At 36.6% G+C, this 23,763-nt stretch overlaps 1 protein-coding gene across 1 annotated transcript in view; it reads left to right on the top strand.

Annotated features, from left to right (window-relative positions):
• LOC145241475 (uncharacterized) overlaps window positions 1-23,763 on the top strand; it is a 60,362-nt gene that overhangs the window by 28,069 nt on the left and 8,530 nt on the right. Inside the window, exons 4-5 of the mRNA XM_080104466.1 lie at window positions 16,223-16,383; window positions 19,949-20,112. Of these exons, the coding sequence (XP_079960592.1) occupies window positions 16,223-16,383; window positions 19,949-20,112 (325 nt within the window). The remainder of the gene's footprint in view (window positions 1-16,222; window positions 16,384-19,948; window positions 20,113-23,763) is intronic.

Raw genomic sequence — 23,763 nt, 5'->3', positions numbered from 1 at the left:
GTTCGGGTCCCTGACTATCAGGCGGATAACGTCAGCCCAGACAAACGTTTACCTCCAGCACCCTTACTAGTGACATGACCACAAGGATAGATATAGAGACAGAAAAATTTCCGACATCTCATACTACTGTTCACAAAATACTACCTACCTGTTGCATAGAGTCTTTCCGACCTGGAAGCAGCTTTTTCTTCACCCTTTGTCAGAAAAATCACTCATTTGAATGAGGACTGAGGGACAAAAAAAGGAGTGGCGAGAGTTACTGGAGCTGCCGATAACACATCCACCGCATTATCTACTCTCCATAAGAATAATTAAAATAAATCAAAAAGTAGATAAATAAAATAACATAAAATAAATATAACTGTGACAAGAAATAAGATCTCATAGAATCATGCAAATATAATTAAAAAAATGATATGGGCAACCTATGTACAGGCACCTGGTAAAAATTCTTAAGATATTATTTTAAATATGTCTTATGTCTTTGCGCACATTGAATAATTATAACTAGTAGGGTCTATGTAAATTCTGCAGGGGACTCTTTCATATGTAATATATTGATGTTGGCATTCTGCGGATGTTCAGCGTAAATGGAGATGCCCTGATATTATTGTAGCTCTTTTGTTAAAAGTGCAAAAGTATTTATGTAAGCTAGCAGGGACACCCAGTGTGTAGCCCTGTCGTAAAATACGCTTAAATATGATATGTTACTTCATGCAGATATCGTATATATTTTTACAGAGTCAATTTTCTAGCGATTCTTATATATTATACAGTTGTGATTTCACAAAGTAAAACAAAAATCTATATACTTGACTTGAGTGCATCAGCTTGAATCGGAACCGAAACCAAAACGTATAAAGAATATATATGAAAGGGCCGTCCCCTTCTCATGTAAATAAGAAGACATACTAGATAAGTGACAATGATATTAGGATAAGTCTAGAATCGAACCCTGTGGCAACATTATTTATTGGGTAATGGCATGACACATTTCTTTGCCAGTGGGGTGAGCATATGTATTCCCTTCGCAGTAAGTGTGGGTAGTAATGTATGACTTCGCCATACATTTTGATAAAAAAGGGGGAAGGAATGTTATGTAATAGGTCGAACACAAGAAAGTGTTTATCTATCTATTTAGTTATCCATTTCTGTATCTATCCATCTCGGTCTATCTTTATATCTAACTGTGGAGATGGACGTGGGATGAATATGAAAAATATTTATTAGATCTGTCCAAATATGGTAAATCATATTGAAGACAAATTTACCGGAAGAGATGGTCAGCTGATCGGATCTGCGTGTGAGTCACAGGTTAGCATTCCCGTTTGTCTGCGATCGCATTTGACAAGTTATATAAACAATATACATGATTTCAAAACAATGCCAACTGAATGACTCCAACTTCTCGTGTGTATATACAAATGCATTCTTTGTTCACATTATCTGTGTGTGTGCGTGTGTGAGTGTGTGTGTGTGTGTGTGTCTGTATATTTCAAAACAAAGCAATTTCATTTATCAATGAATACGCTGAATGTACTCATATCTTTTGTTGTTTTTTTTTTTGCATTTTTCGTGTGTGAGTGTTTTTCCTGTTTTTTTTTTATTCATATCTACGACTGTTTCTTTATTATTGTGATTATGTATGTATTTCCTCTAGCAGTTTTTTTCTTCGCGTTGTTTTTTTTTTCTAAGGACCCTTAGCTGTGTTCTGTGGCATTGCCGAGGTTCGATGTGTATTTTTGCAGAATAAAATGATCACGGCACTCAAATCGCATGATGTAATATATATAAATGTCTCCCCATCAGAATTATCATCACCTCGTTATATATGTGCCTCAATATGAATTCCCGTCATCTTTAAGTATATATGCCCTATGCAACACACACACACGCACATATAGTTTCTTAAAATATATCATTTATTTAACACACACACATACATACATATATATATATATATATATTAAGTAATGTGATTTATAATTTAAAATTTTTTTAAATTTTTAAAATTTAAAAATCAAAATTTAATTAAATTAAAAATCAGTTTCATAAGAAGGAACAACAACAAAGTCAATTATCTGTACGATCGTTTCGGAAATCCGTGCTTTTTATTTGTGGTATACATGAAGTCACGTAGAACAATTATACATAGTTTTTTTGGTAAGCACGGTCTCCTCATCAGCAAATTTAGGAGGATTTCTATTGAATTGAAAAGACACCAAAAATAAACCTAGCATTAAAAGTAAGGCAGATGAATCTGAAAAATTGAAGTAAAAGGTTTGGATTTAAAATTTATAAGAAAATTAATAAGAAAATTGGTATAGGTTAGAGATAGAAATGAGTAGAAAATATATATATTTTTTTTTTGAATTTACATAATAAATTTGATTTAAAAATATATAGATATATAATTACCTTTTGGTTTTTCTTTTTTTGAAATCAGGAACTGTATTTAAAGTAGTCATTTAGATATTTGCTATTGCTTTTTATTTTATTGAATGATGAATTTTAAAAGGGCGACGCTCGTGCAGTAAATTGTTTCCGTTAGCGTATTTTGATTTAAAGACGCTACAGTTAATATCTATAGAGAGAGAGAGTATTTATTTTGCAAGTTTTTAAGGGGAGATAATTGTCATGGCTTTATTTATTATTTGATTTACGAGTCTAAGGGCGGTAATTGGTTTAACTTAATTTATTTTAAAAAAAAAAAAAAAAAGTAATCTATTTTTACTAATGAGTAATTTTTAATGATTTAAGGTGGTTTATATTTATTAAATTTAAACCAACGTTTATGATTACATGATAGAAGCCTGTGTCTTGAATTTACTAGTTTGGTTGTGCTTTTTATATCTTCATATTTTAAAATTTTTAGGGTTTCTTTTGTACATAATGTACAAAATTTATCTCCTGGTTTATATGATTTGCAAGTCTCAATTATTTGCCATTTTAAGTTGAAAGAAATATTGCTATTTTTTAGTTGCCAAATATAGTTGGATAGAGTAGTTTGGTTTGATAGAGAGTTATTTTTAAAAGAATGTTTGTGCGTTGAAATTCTATGTTTTATTGGGCCAGATGTGGAACCAATATATATTACCTCTTGATTATTATGATTATTTTCCGTTAGGTCTATTGTTGGATTATAATGTGGTGGGTTGGTTAATAATTGATCGGTAGATTGATTTAAGTTGGTGTTATTATTTAATCTGGTAGTTGAGTTATGGCTGTTGATAGGTTCTTGTATATTTGGAGTTTTTGATACTGTGCAGCTATAGATAACATTTTTAATTTTACATGAGCCTTGTAGGGGACATTTATTTTTTCTTCTACAGTTACAGTCCGATGTATTTTGTATAGTTGCATTTTGTAGTTTATTAATTTTATTATTATTAGAGCTAATTATTTTCTGATGAAGGTTAGGCATAGTAGAGTAAGAGACTTTAATTGTGTTCTTATTGAAAATCTTATTATATCTATGGGGGGGCTTTAAAGTTCTTATCTAATATTTTAAAAAATTCTCTAGCTATGTTTGTTTCTAGGTTTTTGGAATACGGGGGGTTGAACCATAGGATCTCCTTGTGTCTATTTTTACGTTTGCGGGTTTTAGCTTGTTGTTTATTTATATTATTATCTAATATTTCTAGTTTGGTTTTATCTTTTTTTGTCTCCTGGTTATTTTTCTTAACTCGTATACGGGAAGACATTGCCATATTATATGTTATTACGCTCTTAATAGGTTTATTTTTAATGCAGTTTATGTTTCTATCATTTTCATTTATGAATTTAATTTGTGAATTATATCCAGAGTTTTTAAGGGCTTCATTATAGTATTTTTCATTTTTGGTAAATATTCATTTAGTAGAAGACAGTCTAGAAATTCTTAGAGCTATATTGGGAACTATTGATTTTAATATTGATTTAGGGTGGTTTGATTGATTGTGGACATATAGAAGTGATTGGTTAGGTTTATGGTATGGTTCAAAGGTAGAATTTTCAAGATTTAAGATTATGTCTAAGAAACGCACAAACATTCTTTTAAAAATAACTCTCTATCAAACCAAACTACTCTATCCAACTATATTTGGCAACTAAAAAATAGCAATATTTCTTTCAACTTAAAATGGCAAATAATTGAGACTTGCAAATCATATAAACCAGGAGATAAATTTTGTACATTATGTACAAAAGAAACCCTAAAAATTTTAAAATATGAAGATATAAAAAGCACAACCAAACTAGTAAATTCAAGACACAGGCTTCTATCATGTAATCATAAACGTTGGTTTAAATTTAATAAATATAAACCACCTTAAATCATTAAAAATTACTCATTAGTAAAAATAGATTACTTTTTTTTTTTTTAAATAAATTAAGTTAAACCAATTACCGCCCTTAGACTCGTAAATCAAATAATAAATAAAGCCATGACAATTATCTCCCCTTAAAAACTTGCAAAATAAATACTCTCTCTCTATAGATATTAACTGTAGCGTCTTTAAATCAAAATACGCTAACGGAAACAATTTACTGCACGAGCGTCGCCCTTTTAAAATTCATCATTCAATAAAATAAAAAGCAATAGCAAACATCTAAATGACTACTTTAAATACAGTTCCTGATTTCAAAAAAAGAAAAACCAAAAGGTAATTATATATCTATATATTTTTAAATCAAATTTATTATGTAAATTCAAAAAAATATATATATTTTTTCTACTCATTTCTATCTCTAACCTATACCAATTTTCTTATTAATTTTCTTATAAATTTTAAATCCAAACCTTTTACTTCAATTTTTCAGATTCATCTGCCTTACTTTTAATGCTAGGTTTATTTTTGGTGTCTTTTCAATTCAATAGAAATCCTCCTAAATTTGCTGATGAGGAGACCGTGCTTACCAAATAAACTATGTATAATTGTTCTACGTGACTTCATGTATACCACAAATAAAAAGCACGGATTTCCGAAACGATCGTACAGATAATTGACTTTGTTGTTGTTCCTTCTTATGAAACTGATTTTTAATTTAATTAAATTTTGATTTTTAAATTTTAAAAATTTAAAAAAATTTTAAATTATAAATCACATTACTGAATATTGAATTAGCTCTAGGACATTTAACTATCGAGCTTATTATATATCTAAATTACAACGAGCATTTCCTGTATTTTAATTAAACTAGTAATTTCACTATTACATTAAAATACACTTAGCTCTTTAGACTATTATTCTAATCTCCTTTAAATTATATATATATATATATATATATATATATATATATATATTTGTTTATTGTTTTGGGGGGAAAGAATTCCAATAAAGAGCTCGATTACATAGAAAACTTTTTTCGATATAAGAGCTTAATATTTATTTATTTAATTGTACAGAAGTTCACAAAAACATCGCTACCGTCGGTTTCACGCCCAACATAAAGGGGACCAGTTAATAATAAAACGTAAATGATGCAAGGCTCTCGTCAGCCATGTTGTTTCTGTCTCAACTCAAATTAAATATATATATATATATATATATATCATTTGAGTTCCTTCAGTTAAAATCGAAACGAAAACGAAAACTTATGAAGAATTCTTGATAAAATTGTTTATAAAAATATCTTTGACTTAAGTGTGATCAGCTATAATCGAAACCAAAACCAAAACTTATGAAGAATGGACACAACGGATAGGACATCACGTTTTTTTTTTACGTTCTTTTCCTCTTTCGCGGTACGGGTTCGAGCCTGCCTGCCTACTACCACTTTTTTTTCTCTTTTTGCTCAACACATACCTCCAAACACCTGGGCAACGCCGGGTACCCAGGCTAGTAACAATTAAACGAAGTCACAAGGAAGAAAAACGATGTAAGTGTGACACACAAAATAACACATACTTTTCTTCTTTTTTATTACATTTTCGCCCCAAACAAGGCAAATTGACACTTTGGTGTAGGGCCTGCTATCAGGGGCAACAACTACTTGAGTACTATGTAGGGATTTGGGCAGCAAGATGTCAGTTCACGTTACACTTAAACTTCTGCATGTCTGTACAGTTGGGGAAGCAGGGACCTGAAATGGAATTCCAAAGTCTAGCGGTTCTGGGGAGAAACTATTGGAGCAGAAAGATCTTTTACATCTAGGGATCTCTACTGTGTTGGAGTGGGATTTAGCTGCCTGTCGGGTTTGTCGAGGGTGTCTACGTCGTGGGGGCACAAGTGTCTGCAGTTCGCCAGAGCATTCACCATTAAAATACTTGTAGAACTGGCAGATGGATGCAACATTTGGTCGATGGGACAGAGGCTGAAACTTAGATGCCAGTCCAGGGCCTATCAGATTGGCGACTCTCTTTTGAAACTTGTCTAGAAGCGAGAGACTAGTAGCAGATACACCAGCCCAAATGTGATAACAATACTCCATACATAGGCGAATGGTGGCCTTATAGAGGTACAGGATACTTTCAGGTGTCAGTAGTTTTCAAGCATGATAGAGAGAGTCTACCTTCTTTGCAGCGGCCTTGGCAATGCTTTCAATGTAATTGTTCCAACTCATGTTTCCTGTGAACGTTAAGCCAAGCAGTTTGAAAGATGTACTCTCAGATAAAGAGTCACTGGCCATTGCTATTGGTGGCAGAGAAGGTTTCATATAATCATTGAAGGAAACCAGTTTAGTTTTGGCAGCATTGAATGTGACCATCCATTTATGTTCCCATTCCACTACAGATTGAAGGTCATCCTCTAGTGTTTTTGCCATTTCTTTAGTTATGTATTAATTTGTTTTCCTGTCATGCCTGTTATAGAGTGTGGCGTCATCAGCATATGTACCTATCTCAGAGGCAATTTTGTTGGAGAGGTCATTAATGAATATTAGGAACAATAGAGGTCCAAGGATAGACCCACTGAGGCACTCCCGCATTTATATCATATTGTTTAGATGTACGACCGTCGAGGACAACCTGGATTTTTCTCTTATCTAAGAAGGATTTAATTACGTTAAGTATTCTACCAGTGAAACCGTATGATCTAATTTTCCTAAGGCGACCCTCATGCCATACTCTGTCAAAAACCTTAGATATATCTAGAGCTACCGCTCTGGCCTCCCCCGTTTTGTCCAGTGAAAGGTATATACGTTCAGAGATTACAGTGAGGATGTCTTCTGTGGTACGGGCTTGTCTAAATCCATATTGTTTGTCAGTCAGAAATTAAGAATCTGCAAGGTGATGGACTAGAGCATGGTTAAATATGGTCTCAAATATTTTAGCGAAAAGTGGGAGGAGGCTAATGGGGCGATAATTTGATGGGTCAGTTCTTTCGCCAGAATTCTTGAATGATGGTACCACAGAAGCAGTTTTCCAACAGCCCGGAAAGCAAGATTCATTAAGGCATTTGTTGTACAGTTTGGAGAGAACTGGAGCTACTTTGGCTGAGCACTTTTTTAATAGCACAGCTGGGATGAGATCAGGTCCACATGCTTTTGAAGTGTCAAGGTTTTTTATGATAGCGTGTACCTGAGCAGGGGTGATTTTTAGATCGTCTAGCGTGGCGTCTGTCTGCAAAGGAAAGTCAGGCAGGGGGTGGTTGGATGGGTCCAGTGTGGAGTTCGAGGCAAACCGACTGGCAAGCATATTAGCCTTGTCGGTTGCTGAGCAAACAACCTCCTGATTGTTGGATAGTGAGGGAATTGTTGATTGCCCATTATTTACTACACTGTTGTAGATTTTTCAGAAGTCATGAGTTCCTAATTTGTGTGCTTCGATGCATTTTTTAGTAGTTTCAACACATTCTCTCTTAGCCGTCGCTATTTCTTTCTTATGTTACTTCTAGCTTCTATATACTTCTGTTTGTTTGAACTGGACTTATGTCGGTTAAATCTGTCGTATGCATGCTGCCTTTGAGCAATGGCACTTGTGCAAGTAGAAGTAAACCATTGGGGAGAGTTGGGCTTGCTATAAAATTTCCGCATGGGAACATGTGCTTCAAGATACGCTATCATATTAATATATCTCTGCAATTATATAAATTCAACTTTGTCTGTGTGTGTGAGTTCGTTTCTTTATAGACTCCGAAACGGCTGAACAGATTTTCTTTAAAATTTAGAGAACTTTAGTATATAAGGCTGGGAGTGATCTTAGTTTATTTTTGTCTCAGAATATCCTCGATAATTACCGATAATCGATAATCCAAAGCGTTATTTTAACTTAACTATCATCGGTAAAGCCATTTTTCCATATTGTTGCTTAGCAACAATGATAGAACAATGGGCCGTGAAAATTCTACTGTCGGTAATTTGATAGTGTGTGTTTTTATGGCATGGTCTGTATGAACTCCGCACGTAAATTTCTTAATTTTTTCATTTTCATGATTTGAAAAAGTCTGGAGAAGGGTCGTTACTTTCCAACCACTTTACCGCACCATTAATGCGAAACCTTTTAGCATCACATTTTGACATTAGCTCCTTTTGGGCCATCTTTTATGCCTCAAGCAAATTAATTACATAACAGATGTAATTACCTGCAAAACTAATGTGGCGAAATGCCAATATTATTCTGAACGGAATTATAAATGAAACGGGGGGGGAGGATAATGCCCTTTACTCCTGTTAAATTTATTATCAAAATAACAGATATTGTAAATTGCAAAGCCGATGGCGAGATCGCCAATATTCCAAACGGAATTATTTAATCATAAATAACATGCTGACGAACATGGCCGCCAGTGATTAAAGAGCCCACTTTAGGCTAAGCTCTACAAATAGTCGGGTTACATAATTATAAATTGAACCAATCAAAGACCGTCTAGTAAATCATGTTAGGCGGGTAAACAAAATGGCGTTGGTTATGGAATTTCTCATAATATTAAATATAAGCAATATGGTTTCCGCCCTGCAAGATCTACCGCAGATGTGCTGACGGTTATATCCCACAGGATTAGTGAATCTCTTGACAAAGGCTTCCTTTCTAGGGCAATTGCTCTTGACATATCAAAGGCCTTCGACAAGGTATGGCATAATGGTCTACTTCACAAGATTTCCAGCTACGGTATAACTGGAAATGTTTTCTCAATCATTAAATCATTTCTCTCAGATAGGCTCATAAGAGTAGTGGTAGATGGACAAGAATCGGAGGCCTGCAATATAAATGCTGGAGTCCCTCAGGGGTTAATCCTGGGCCCAACTCTCTTCCTGATCTACATCAATGACCTCCCTAAACGCATACTTAAATCATTTGTTGACATCTATGCTGATGACACGACCATCTACGGCAACACATCAAAGGCTGTAAATGACAAATTTCTCTCTGATTCTCTCTCCTCTGATCTCGAGTGCATGGTTCAGTGGGGGAAGATGTGGCTAGTTACCTTTAATGCATCCAAAACCAAACTCCTATCCTTACATCATAAACGCTCTGATCCCCATCTGGCATCAATTGTGATGGATGGCTCTCGTCTGGGTGAGGCCCCGTGTTTTGACAAGCTTCTGGGTTTGACCTTTACTCCTGATCTGAAATGGAACAAGTACATCAAGTCTGTTGCCAAGGTTGCTGGAAAGATGGTGGGATCCTTCTACTGCTCCAGAAGATATGTCACTACTGATGCAATTCTCTATCTATATAAAAGCCAAGTATGTCCAAGGATGGAATAATGTTGCCATATCTGAGCAGGAGCTGCTAAAAACAGCCTATCCTGCCTTGACAGAGTACAAAATAGACTTTGTGGCTTAGTGGGGGATGCCCTTTTCTCTACCCTGCAACCTCTCTCCCACAGAAGAGACGTTGCGAGCCTATCCTTGTTTTATCGTTATTTCCGTGGCAGGTGCTTATCTGAACTCCAATCTCTGGTCCCCCCTTGCCAATCTTTCACGAAAAACACCCGTCTAGCTGAATCCACTGTGAAAAATTTCCCCCACTCTATATCTGTGCCTAAATCAAAACACGGATTCCATGAACAAAGCTTCTTTCTTAGAACTGCACGCCTGTGGAACTCTGTTCCGTTTGCCTGCTTCCCACCAGACTACAACTATGATGTGTTCAAGTCCAACGTTAACAAATTCCTAATGAACCGCCCCCTTAAGTAAACACTTCATCAAATATCCACACTAACGTAATGTGCTTGCAATAACCCTTATCCCTTAGTGGCTTCCGGGCCTTGATAAGTGGTGATCACTGTGTAAAAAAAAAAAAAAAACACCGATAACTATACAAAAAATAATAATACAAGAAAAAGAGATATAATCTGGTATACGCTGCCATACAATTAACTGTTAAAAACAAAACTTGGCAAGAAATTCCTAGACCTCATCGAAAAGCACTTCCCCGTAACCAATCCCTACCCAAAATCTTCAATAAAAATAAGCTAAAGTTGTCATACAGTTGCTACGAAAATTTAGACATGATAATTAAAGCACACAATAACAAAATATTAAATAAGTACAATGAAAATAATAATAAAAACATGATAAAAACAACACGAAAAAAATAAAACTAACACAAAAGAGAAAAATGTAACTAGTTAAAATAATAATAATAATAATAATAATAACATTACTACTACTACTACTACTACTACTACTAATAATAATAATAATAATAATAAACCAAACACAAACAACAACCCTAATAGAAGTAAAAATACTAATAATAAACAAGATAAATGCACTGTTTTTTCTGCAAGTGCCGATTGGTTGATTAGGATGAGTGCGGTGGCAACTAGGAAGCTGACTGGCTAACTAGAAAATTCAATAACCTGTGCACATATAAAAATGTGCGATAACCACAACTTTTTGCATAAACCTGACAAATTCTCACGAGAATGAAACGCGGAATAATCTGTGTAGCTTAATTGCCATATCCATTTTCATAACTTACTACCTAGCTCTATCTATGTATTTAGGTCTGTTGAAGTAAATACTGAAAATTTACATATAAAATTATATCTTCGTATATTAATTTGTGATTAAAGGAAGTGGTTTTATATATATATATATATATATATATATATATATATATATATAAGTGAACGTGTCTGTGTGTCTGTCTGTGTGTCTGTGTACATTTCCTTACGCAATGACTCTGTCAATTTTAAGTCTACAGAGTCGAAATCTGATATACAGGGTACTGAGATTTGGGAAAATCTTTGTGATCCGTTTCCGGCCAGAAATTTGTCTGTTAAGACCTCAAAGTTCAACGATTTGACCTTTGAGAACTTTACCAAACTTCTCCGCCAATTTTGGTATAAACGCTGTAGAATAATCAAAAGAACTGTAGTAGTATATAACAACAACAACGACAATAATAATGATAATAATAATAGCAGCAACACTTACCAAGGGTCCAGCTTATGCACAAGACTGACACCAGATTGAGCTAGACTGAGGGCTTGTATTTATGTACAAGCATATCCAATCAGGTGATTCAGCCAATCATAATCCAAAGAATAGACTGCCCCATGTGTGCACAATGGAATCTCCCATTGTGCCATAAATAGTTCTCCTCTTTCATGAGAGGTAACTTTAGTCTTTGCCAAGTTATCCACAACTTGAACGCTGACCGAAAGTCCACTACACAATCCAATATGGCACTACGAACAGGATTCGAGACAGAAGATTGGGAAGACTGTTTCCTCAAAGCAGGCATTGCTGCCGATTCCGCCAAGAGCTACGCTGCAACTTTTGTGAAGGAAAAACTGAGGAAAGAAAACCTTCAAATAATGGATCGAGCCATGCTAAGAGAATTGGGAATCACAACAATGGGAGAAGCTCTGTCTATCCTTCGACAAGCCAAGGAGCCCGCTACCCAGACCACCTATGCTAAGGCACCAGCTGCCAGGCCTCCCCAACTTCATCTCGAAATGACCCCTCAACAATTCAGAAAATTTCGGATTGATTGGGAAGTATTCACCAGAATAACGGACATGCCAACTTCTCAGGCCAATATCCAGTTATACAGTTGTGCTGATGAATCTGTCCAAAACGCAATCATAAATACGTACCCTAAGTTCTTCACCACCAACCCAGACAAGCTGCTAGAGATGACAGAAGCATTGGTAACTCAAAAATCAAATCCCATGGTCCATCGGATGACATTTGCATCTATATCACAGCATGAAGATGAACCCATCCAACAATACCTTGTTCGTCTTAGAACAACAGCCATAGACTGTAATTTCTCATGACCCAACTGCGATCACGACCTGTCCGACATTTACATCAAGGACCAATTTATCAAAGGGATATCGAATGATACGCTTCAGACCGATCTACTGGCAAAAGCCGGGTTGCTAAGAACTCTCAACTAAAATATTTGTCATGCTGAGGCATTTGAGTCTGCACTACGGGACCAAACCGCAATGACTGATACCGCAGACATAGCTACACTCCGGATGTCAATATATCGCAGACAAAAAAAAAACAGTGCAGTACGGACTAGCAGAGGCAATATTCGCACTAGCTCTACTGCTACTCACAACGATAACATTGCTGATAAAGAACCTCGTCAAACCTGCATAGGTTGCGATAGTCACCAACACGGTACTCCAAGGACAAGTGCCCGCCATTTAACATGTCCGGCATGGAATCAAATGTGCAACACTTGTGGGAAACTTAACCATTTCTCAGCAGTGTGCCGGACAAAGAAATATCGCCCGGCAGTGATAAAAAGTTTTGAAGACCAAGAAGCTCCCATGAATACATTCATGGCCCATATCACATTCGATCAAATGAGGGGCACCATTATGACTACAGAAGGTGATCTGTTAACTGAAATAAATGCATCAGTAATCCCATTCTCACCAAAACCAGATCCCAGACAAGCTGCTAATATCCCTAGGAGTCATAGTACAGCACTAAAGGTTTTTCCCGACAGTTACTAGGTTACTACCACACAACAAACTAGGCCTAAAAGAGAGATATACCTCTCATACAACCCAGCCTACTCGTGGGGGGGTGAGAGGGGAGATGTAGAATAATCAAAAGAACTGTAGTAGTCAACAACAACAACAACAATAATAATAATAATAATAATAATAATAATAATAATAATAGCAGCAGCAACACTTACCAAGGGTCCAGCTTATGCACAAGACTGACACCAGATTGAGCTGGACTGAGGGCTGGTATTTATGTACAAGCATATCCAATCAGGTGATTCAGCCAATCACAATCCAAAGAATAGACTGGCCCATGTGTGCACAATGGAATCTCCCATTGTGCCATAAATAGTTCTCCTCTTTCATGAGAGGTAACTTTAGTCTTTGCCAAGTTATCCACAACTTGAACGCTGACCGAAAGTCCACTACACAATCCAATATACACTTGAAATTTTAAATATAGGTTCCTTGGACAGGGACCTTACTTAATAACTTGATTTGAGCCCAAAACAGTAAATGTTAAGGGGGCATAATAGGGGTCAAAGTTAAAAAAACTTGACCTCTGCGGTCTCTACTAAATTACTCAGACAATTTCAGGTCTAAACATTTGAAATTTTACATAAAGGGTATTCAGAGATAGGGCAAGCTTTTTCATCAGTTTAGGTCGAAAATTTTTAGTAACCAATATATAAATGTATGTATGTATGTATGTATGTTTGCATGTCTGCCTAAAACTTTCGACAGAGGCGACGGATTTTACCAATATCAGTATCATTTTGAAGTTAGACCTTTCAGACGACAAATATCGAAAAATTGGCTAAAAGCATTAATATTTTCACCTTCAACTGGGCACTTTTATACAGGGGGAGGGTCGCTTTTTTCGCTGATATTTTTGAAAGTCACCCTCTCCTTTTGATTGTCTACTCTTCCGGTGTGGCGGTGGTCGGAACAGCAAAGACGTCAGGTTTTCCCCCCCTCCCCCCCCCGTTCTTTTCCTCCTTTACAGTACGGGTTCGAGCCTTCCTTCCTACTACCACTTTATTTTCACAACCCACACCTCCAAACACCCGAGCAACGCCAGGCAGAATGCTAGTATATATATATATATATATATATATATATATATATATATATATATATATATATATATATAAGGGAAATTGTCTGTGTGTGTCAGTGTGTGTACATTTTCCTACCAAACTACTCTGTCAATTTTCAGTCTACAGACTCAAGATTTGACATAAGCGGTATTGAGATTTGCGAAAATCTTGTTAATCCATTTTCGGCCAGAGATTTGGCTGACATGAGGTCAAAGTTCAACGATTTGATCTTTGAAAATTCTATCAAACAAATTTTTGATGTAGGTTACTTGAACAGGGATCAAACCTTTTAATTTAATTTGAGCCCAAAATAATAAATGTTAAGGGGTCAAAATTGGGACCGACGTTCATGCTCTAGTCCATCATCTTACAGATGCTAAACTTCTGACTGAAAAACAATATGGATTTAGACAAGCCCGTTCCACAGCAGACATCTTAACTGTGATCTCTGAACGTATATACCATTCACTGGACAAAGCGGGGGAGGGCAGAGGGGTAGCTCTAGATATATCTAAGGCTTTTGACAGGGTATGGCATGAGGGTCTCCTCAGGAAAATCAGATCATATGGTATCACTGGTAGAATACATAACATAATTAAATCCTTCTTAGATAAGAGAAAAATCCAGGTTGTCCTCGACGGTCGTACATCTAAACAATATGATATAAATGAGGGGGTGCCCCAGGGTTCTATCCTTGGACCTCTGCTGTTCCTGATATTCATAAATGACCTCCCCAACAAAATTGCCTCTGAGATGGGTATATATGCTGATGACACTACACTCTATGGCAGGCACGACAGGAAGACGAATGAACACATTTCTAAAGAAGTGGCAGAAACACTAGAGGAAGACCTCCAATCTGTGGTGGAATGGGGACAAAAGTGGTTGGTCGCGTTCAATGCTGCCAAGACTAAACTAGTTTCATTCAATAATTAAAAGAAACCTTCTCTACCACCTCTAGCAATGGCCAACGACTCTTTATCTGAGAGTACATCTTTCAAACTGCTTGGCCTAACGTTCACAGGAAACATGAGTTGGAACAATTACATTGAAGGCATTGCCAGGACCGCTGCAAGAAAGGTGGGCTCTCTCTACCGTGCTAGAAAGCTACTAACACTCGAAAGTATCCTGTACCTCTATAAGGCCACTATTCGCCCATGTATGGAGTATTGCTGCCACATCTGGGCTGGTGCATCTGCTACTAGTCTCTCGCTCCTTGACAAGGTTCAAAAGAGAGTCGCAAACCTGATAGGCCCTGAACTGGCATCTAAGCTTCAGCCTCTGTCCCATCGACGAAATGTTGCATCCCTCTGCCTGTTCTACAAGTATTTTAGTGGTGAATGCTCTGACGAACTGCAATCACTTCTGCCCCCACGACGTGAGCACCCTCGACAAACCTGACAGGCTACTAAATCCCACTCCCACACTGTAGAGATCCCTAGATGTAAAAGATCTTTTTTACTCCAATAGTTTCTTCCCCAGAACCACTAGACTCTGGAATTCCATTCCAGGTCCCTGCTTCCCCAACAGTACTGACGTTCAGAAGTTCAAGTGTAACGTGAACCGACATCTTGCTGCCCAAATCCCCACATAGTACCCCAGCAGTGGTTGCCCCTGATAGTAGCCCCCTACACCAAAGTGGCAATTTGCCTTGTTTCGGGTGAAAATGTAATAAAAAAAAAATCTCTACCAAAAAATTCAGCCAATTTTTGGTCTAAACATTTGAAATTTTATATAAAGTGTATTCAGACATAGGGCAAGCTTTTTAATCGGTTTTTGGCCGAAAGCTTTGCTACCAAGGGATAAAAAAAATCCAAAGATTTGACCTTTGCGGTCTCTAGCAAACTATTCAGCCAATTTTGGGTCTTAACATTTAAAATTTATCATAAAAGGTATTCAGACATGCAGCAAGTAGTTTAATCAGTTTTGGGGCGAAATTTTGGCTACCAAGATGTAAAAGTTGAAAGAGTTGGCCTTTGTAGACTTTATCAAACTCCTTTGCCATTTTGGGGGTCTAAACACTTGAAATTTTAGATCTAGGTTACCTGGACATGAGTCAAACTTTGTAATATATATATATACATATGCACATAAACTTATCAACAGTACATAGGGCCCGAGCAAAGCCGGGCTAAACTGCTAGTATATATATATATATATATATATATATATATATATATATATATATATATATATATATATATATATATATATATATATATTTCATTTCTTTTATTTTAATATTTCTTTATTTTCCTTTTAAATTTCCAGGTGAAGCTGATTGCAAGAAAAGACAACAATACTGTTGTGCGTATAGTTTTCAATGGTGAAGGTTCAACAAAAGAAAATTGGTTCTCAGTGTCTCGCGTTTTGGAATCGTCTTGGGCCGATTTAAAAACAGCACCGTGTAACGTTTTTACCATAAGAAACTCGTCAGTTCTATTTATTACCTCTCACAACATACTCTGTTTATTGACATTCCTGTTTGTCTGTGCGTTATTATGGTAAAATATAAATGAATTTGTTTAGGTAGTGTACGAGGGTCGCTCCAAAGTAAGGCCTTCATTTTTTTTTAACGGCAAAACTAAAACGTTGACGTGCTACGAAGACAAGAGTCATACCATTAAAACGAGCGATTTTTGTGCTCCAGAGTTTATTTTCTACATTGACACCGTTATTAATGCACATTTAACAACATTTTATTGCCTGTGTTGTAAAAGATAGGAACGCGCTTTGTCACTCACATCTCTGTCGCTACGCTGAAATCGAGGAACCCATCTCCTAACTGTATTGACATCAACTGAATCGGCTTTTTAACCGTTCAACAGGCACTAAGAAATGTCGATGGGCTCAATTTTTTTTGCATGAAGGAATCCAAATGCGCATCTCTGATTCTGGCGCATTCCATAACAGTTTGCTTTCTTAGATGTCAATATATGCAACAGGAAAATGAAACTTTCAGGTCATAAATACCTAAACTCAGTCATAACAATACAATTTGCAATTCCTTATTCAGGCGAAATAAAAAATAGGAGGCATTACTTTTGGAACGTCCCTCGTAGTTTGAAGAGTAAAAAGAAAAATTATTGCTTACTGTAACAATAAAGATCAAAATGAAGACTTTCTCACTTTAAAACACATGTCGGGCAGCCATTTTTCCCTAAATATAGAACTTGTACTCGTAACTAGATTTGTTATAGTTCGCATCCATTGCATATTACAATTATTAATTATTTTAGATATAGGTCACCTATATGTAGGAGTAATTGAGGAAGACAAATAATTAAATTTCAGACAGCGAATAGAAAGTGAGTGAGAGAAGGAGAGAGTGAGTGAGAGAAAGAGAGAGAGAGAGAGAGAGAGAGAGAGAGAGAAAGAGAGATTTAAAGTTTAAGACTTATCGTCGTTGGTTACGCTTTTGTTAAAAGAAGTTTTACCTTTTTTAATACAAACATTTATTCTTTTAATGTATAAATTGTCAATTTAAAAGAAATGAAAATCTCACAAAATACAAAACATGAATACACAGATTAAATCCCGTAAAATATTTCATAAGATAGAACTCAACCTATCTCTGTAAATGCATTTTTACAATTATTTCTAAATTGTATTCATAATCGTTACTAACAACGTGACCAAATAAATTATAAAATTATATAAACACATAATTAGCAAAAAATGCAAATGCATATCATATTTATTTTACTATAGAGTCGCCATTTATGAAGACCCAAAAGCCACTTGAGGATACGGGTTAATGAGTGTAACATGGTCGGTAAGGCGAGGATTGGTCACGTTTGAAATTGTATAGAATTTAATTATTCAAAAGAATAGCTCAACAAGAACTTTGCATTCGACTTGAAAACGGCCTATAATTAGTCTGAAGCAACCCCCACGGCGTTGTTTTCGACAGTCGCGTAGTTCTTGGAAAGAAACTCATGAAACTTTTTTTTAGTTTTAAGCACAGGCAGAAAGTAAGGAAAAAACATAGCTAGTAATGTAAAATGAAAAGATTAAGTTTCTAGGATATGCATTGTCCAATTTCTACTGTACACTATTTAACCCTTATCCTCGAGTGGCCTATTGGCCTTGATAAGTGGTGATGCCTATGTAAAAAAAAATACGACTAATTAATAACACAGAAAAAATATGCCATGTAGTAGATTACACCACTGAACGGTAAAGCTGAATGAGGCAGAAAATATATGGAGACTTCCATAAAGCTAAAGGGAATATGGAACATAGAGAAAAGTACTATGATACCAATAATTACATTCACACACTTTTGTCTACGTAAGAGCACACGTGGAAAATTCTAAATGAAAAAGCATATCGTAATCTAATTGAACATAACACGATAAAAGGAAAATTAAAATTATATAAAAAAAAGATACGTGGTCCAAGCAATAGTTATAAGTGCAGAAGTAGAGAGTGTGAGCCACCTGACATCCAGCTGTAAGATTCTGTTGGAGGCCGGCTACCATACAATGCGAAATATTTGGAGTTTGTAAAAATCTATACTGGACCGTGTGTGAAAGTTGAATATCGAATACATCATGAAGACCTGGAAAAATATCAATCAGCTGTTAGAAATAAGTCATACACTACTCATTAGAACTAAGCAATTCTTACAGTTACGTACTTGGGACATGGATATATAAAACTTGAGAGTGATATGAGATAAGACAGAGACAGGAGCAACCTTAGTAGAAGTCCCCAATGATGTTGTATTAAACAGAGCTGAGAGGGAAAAGATAAGTAAACACCAAAGTTTTATGTGCGACACGAATCTTGGAATCTTGTATCTTGTTTTCCTTTCTTTTTAATATAAGAAAACTGAGATATAAAGATATTGAAATATTATTAGATTGTTGAAAATGCGTGCGTATATAATGACCGAGTTTTCACATATATGTTTATGAATGTTTGGCCATGTGTTTCTATTTGTGTTTACCTTTGACGGACATATACGACCCTTACATAATACCTCTCCTTTTTTATTTTTTTCTCCTTCCTTAATCTCAGCTCGTGTCAACTTTCGTTACAATTTCTAAAACACTGTATTAGAGAGTCCTTAAAACCCCCTCCTCAATCGTTTCTTGATATCTCTTCTTTTCGTTATTTTAAGTGCCTAATATCGACCAGATACGTTCAAGTGGTCTGACAACCTAAATATAGCTTAAATAGAATTATATCTCACATGCATTTAATTCTATGGTGGCAGGTTACGGGAATTTTCCTCCCTTATAGGTGTTCAATGTTCTATTACACTTTTAACATTCTTAATAATTTATATATATATATATATATATATATATATATATATATATATATATATATATATATATATATATATATATAGGTTGGAGGTGTTCAAAAGTCAGAACTAATGAAGACAAACGAGGTTGTTAAATAGTGCTCAATAAAAAGAGCAAAATATTTTTTTTATTATTTCGGGTAAACGGTTACATATGGTCGCTACAAATAGCCATCTGTTTCAGTCAAAGAGACTTCATCAGGCGACCTGGAACCTTTTTTTGAAGAGCTCCATTTTTCTTTTTTAATTTCTCTCTAATCTATCCCATTTTTCATTTTTATTTTCGACGTCGAGCGGTTCCAGGTCGCCTGATGAAGTCTCTTTGACTGAAACAGATGTCTATTTGTAGCTACCATATATAACCGTTTACCCCAAATAATAATAATAATAATAATAATAATAATAATAATAATATATATATAAATATATATATATAAGTATATATATATTAATATAAGTATATATTTATATATAAATATATATATATATATATATATTAATTTATATAAGAAATTTCTCACCAAATAATATCTAAAAATATTTTCTTACTTGCTTTTAGTAAGTAAATTTGACTAATATATTTCTAAAATGTTTTAATACAAAGAAAATATAACTGAATCGAACTTCGCCTATTTTTATGCTTCAAAAACTTACATTTTCATATTTAAATCTATATTCAGGATATATAGGAACTTTTACATTTCCTCAAATCACGGTGGATGTCCAAAAGATTCGGGTTGGTTAATGGTGACTAAGCCTATTCATTACTGCTCATACGAAAGCAACGGACTATACCCCCAAATCTTGCACTCAGGCAACCCAACACATACCAGGTGGAGCACAGGTAAGCTTTTCTATTTAGTGACATTATCGTTTCATTTACAAACGGCAATTAACTGTGTGGTAAGATTCTATGGTTCCGAATACTAGAAACTGGGGTTCGAACAGTGCGGTTGTAACATCGCTTTTTTTTTACACGGTGGTCACCACTTATCAAGGTCCGGAAGCCACTCAGGGATAAGGGTTATTGCAAGTACAGTACCTTAGTGGGGAGATTTGATGAAGTGTTTACTTAAGGGGGCAGTTCATTAGGAATTTGTTAACGTTGGACTTGAACACATCCAAGTTGTAGACTAGTGGGAAGCAAGCAGATGGACCAGAGTTCCACAGGCGTGCAGTTCTAAGTAAGAAGCTTTGTTCATGGAATCCACGTTTTGATTAAGGCACAGATAAAGAGTGGGGGAAATTTTTCACAGTGGATTCAGCTAGACGGGTGTTTTTCGTGAAAGATTGGCGAGGGGGGGAGCAGAGATTGGAGTTCAGACGAGCACCTGCCATGGAAATAACGATAAAACAAGGATAGGCTCGCAACGTCTCTTCTGTGGGAGAGAGGTTGCAGGGTAGAGAAAAGGGCATCCCCCACTAAGCCACAAAGTCTATTTTGTACTCTATCAAGGCAGGATAGGCTGTTTTTAGCAGCTCCTGCTCAGATATGGCAGCAGTATTCCATCCTTGGACGTACTTGGCTTTTATATAGATAGAGAATTGCATCAGTAGTGAGATATCTTCTGGAGCGATAAAAGAATCCCACCATCTTTCCAGCGACCTTGGCAACAGACTTGATGTACGTGTTCCATTTCAGATCAGGAGTAAAGGTCAAACCCAGAAGCTTGTCAAAACTCTCCCAGACGAGAGCCATCCATCCCAATTGATGCCAGATGGAGATCAGAGCGTTGATGATTTAAGGATAGGAATTTGGTTTTAGATGCATTAAAGGTAACCAGCCACCTCTTCCCCCCACTGAACCACGCGCTCGAGATCAGAGGAGAGAGAATCAGAGAGAAATTTGTCATTTACAGCCTTTGATGTGTTGCCGTAGATGGTCGTGTCATCAGCATAGATGTCAACGAATGATGTATGTGTTTAGGAAGGTCATTGATGGAGATCAGAAAGAGAGTTGGGCCCAGGATTGACCCCTGAGGGACTCCAGCATTTATACTGCAGGCCTCTGATTTTTGTCCATCGACCACTACACTTATGAGCCTATCTGAGAGAAATGATTTAATGATTGAGAACACATTTCCAGTTATACTGTAGCTGAAAATCTTGTGAAGTAGACCCTTATGTCATACCTTGTCGAAGGTTCTTGATATGTCAAAAGCAATTGCCTTGGAAAGGAAGCCTTTGTCAAGAGATTCACTAATCCTCTGAGATATAACCGTTAGCACATCTGCGGTAGATCTTGCAGAACGGAAACCATATTGTGTGTCACTAAGAAGATTTTTTCTGCTGAGGTGGTTGACTATTTCTCTATTTAATATGGATTCCAGCAACTTACTCATAACACACAGGAGACTTATTGGTCTGTACAGAGTGGGAAATGACTTATCACCTGAATTCTTAAATACAGGGCAAACTGACGAGGTCTTCCAGGGAGTCAGAAAGCACTTCTCCTTAAGGCAGCGCTTAAACAGTTTCATAAGTATGGGAGCAAGTTCTGATTGAAGCTTTTTAACACTATAATTGGGATGCTGTCAGGGCCAGTTGCTTTACTGGAATCTAGGTTCTTGATTAGCTTGGCAACCTCATGCACAGATATTTGTATGTTACCTAGCGTGTTCTGTGTTATAGGAGGAAATATGGGGAGTTGATGGCCTTCGTCGCATGGGGTGGAATTAGCTGCAAAGTTCTTTGCAAATAGTTTGGCCTTGTCTGACGCTGACTAGATGATCTCTGGTCGATTGATAATGGTTGGGATAGAACGCACACTTCTGTTCAGGATCCTATTTGTTATTTGCCAAAACTGGTAGGAACCAAGCCGCTGATCAGCTACTTTGGATTTAACAGACTGGGCATATAGCTCTCTTGCATTTTTCATTACTCTTTTACAGTGGTTGCTGGCAGTCCTGAAAGCAGCTTTAGTCTCAGTGCATCTATTACTTTGGTAGTTATGGAAAAAGTGATTTCTGTGCGCGATAGCAGCAGCACATTCTGGGGAGAACCAGTGCTGGCTGTTGGGTTTTTGGTGGAATTTTTTAGATGGTATGAATTGGTCTATGCCTACAATTAACCATTCGCTCAGATCTGATACTATAGAGGACACATCCTTTTTAAACATGGAGTGCAGAGGTAAATCAGATATGAATGTAGGAAAGCTATCCCAGTCAGCCATAGAGTATCGGTATACAGTACGGTGGAGGGGTACGTCTAGGGACTTATTACATTTCGTTTTTATCTTAACTGATATGATCCAGTGGTCGGAGGATCCTAGAGGAGAGTGAACGGAACATGAACATAGCTCAGGGGAAGTTGACAGAAAAAGGCCTAGGAGGCTTGCATATTGACCGGGTGTATCGGGCACACGGGTAGGTTCGCGAACAATCTGAGTGAGGTCATAAGCAATGGCAAAATCATGACAAAATCTCCACTCATCGTCTGTCTTATTTGAATGGGTCAGTCATTCCACGTTATGGACGTTGAAGTCACCACAGATGTGGATGTTAGCCGAGGGATGTGCAGACAGGATGTGTCTATTTTCTCAGATATGCTCTTAAAGATAGTAACTCCGCTACTGTGGGGCCGATAGAGGGCAAATATAAATGCAGTGGTGTTAGCAAGTTCAACCCGGAAGCACATATAAGGTAGATTAGGATCTTCTCTAGAGATATCTCTGCCACTCGGGAAGCCATCCTTAATGTAGGCACATATTCCATGCCCATGACGATCTTGGGAGTCAGATTTCGATGTTAAGTTCGAGTATCCGTTAATTATGAACTCATCTAGGGAAGTGGTCGGCCCTATTCGAGTTTCACTTAGAAAAAATATGTCCGGTTTCGTCTCCTGTAATTGGGTTTCAACCTCTGGAAGGTTGGAACGTAGACCCCTGATGTTGGAGAAGGAGACCTGGTAGTAGAGGTCTACGTTGGAAGATGGGGTTCTAGGTTTATTCGAGTTTTTTTTCTGGAGATAGTTCATGTTGAGGTTTTGGGATTTGTGGAACAGGTCTGCATACTTGGTTAGAGCAGTACAGAGAGGGAAAGTAAGAGAGAAAAAGACAGGAATTTTTTTGTAGCATATGAAAAGGTAAAGCCGTAACAATTACCCACTAGTATGGCATCGAGAGGCCCGTACCAGAGACTACTGCATGGTCCAGATCCATTCACTAAATGGCAATACAGCAGCCCCAGTACTTTGCACCTGCTGATAGGACAGCCTCCTAAGTGGTTAATCCAAGTTTCGGGTCGCTGACTATCAGGCGGATAACGTCAGCCCAGACAAAACGTTTACCTCCAGCACCCTTACTAGTGACATGGCCACAAGGATAGATATAGAGACAGAAAAATTTTCGACATCTCAGATTACTGTTTACCAAGTACTACCGACCTTTAAGCAGCTTTTTCTTCACCCTTTGTCAGAAAAATCACTAATTTGAATGAGGACTGAGGGACAAAAAAGGAGAAGCAAGAGTTACTGGAGCTGTCAAGAGCACATCCAC

The sequence above is a fragment of the Euprymna scolopes genome, chromosome 2, assembly GCF_053919585.1.
Source record: "Euprymna scolopes isolate OS-2025 chromosome 2, ASM5391958v1, whole genome shotgun sequence".
Classification (NCBI taxonomy): Eukaryota; Metazoa; Mollusca; class Cephalopoda; order Sepiida; family Sepiolidae; genus Euprymna; species Euprymna scolopes.
The sequence above is the reverse complement of the archived record's forward strand: the minus strand, read 5'-3'. Positions and strand labels throughout refer to the sequence as shown.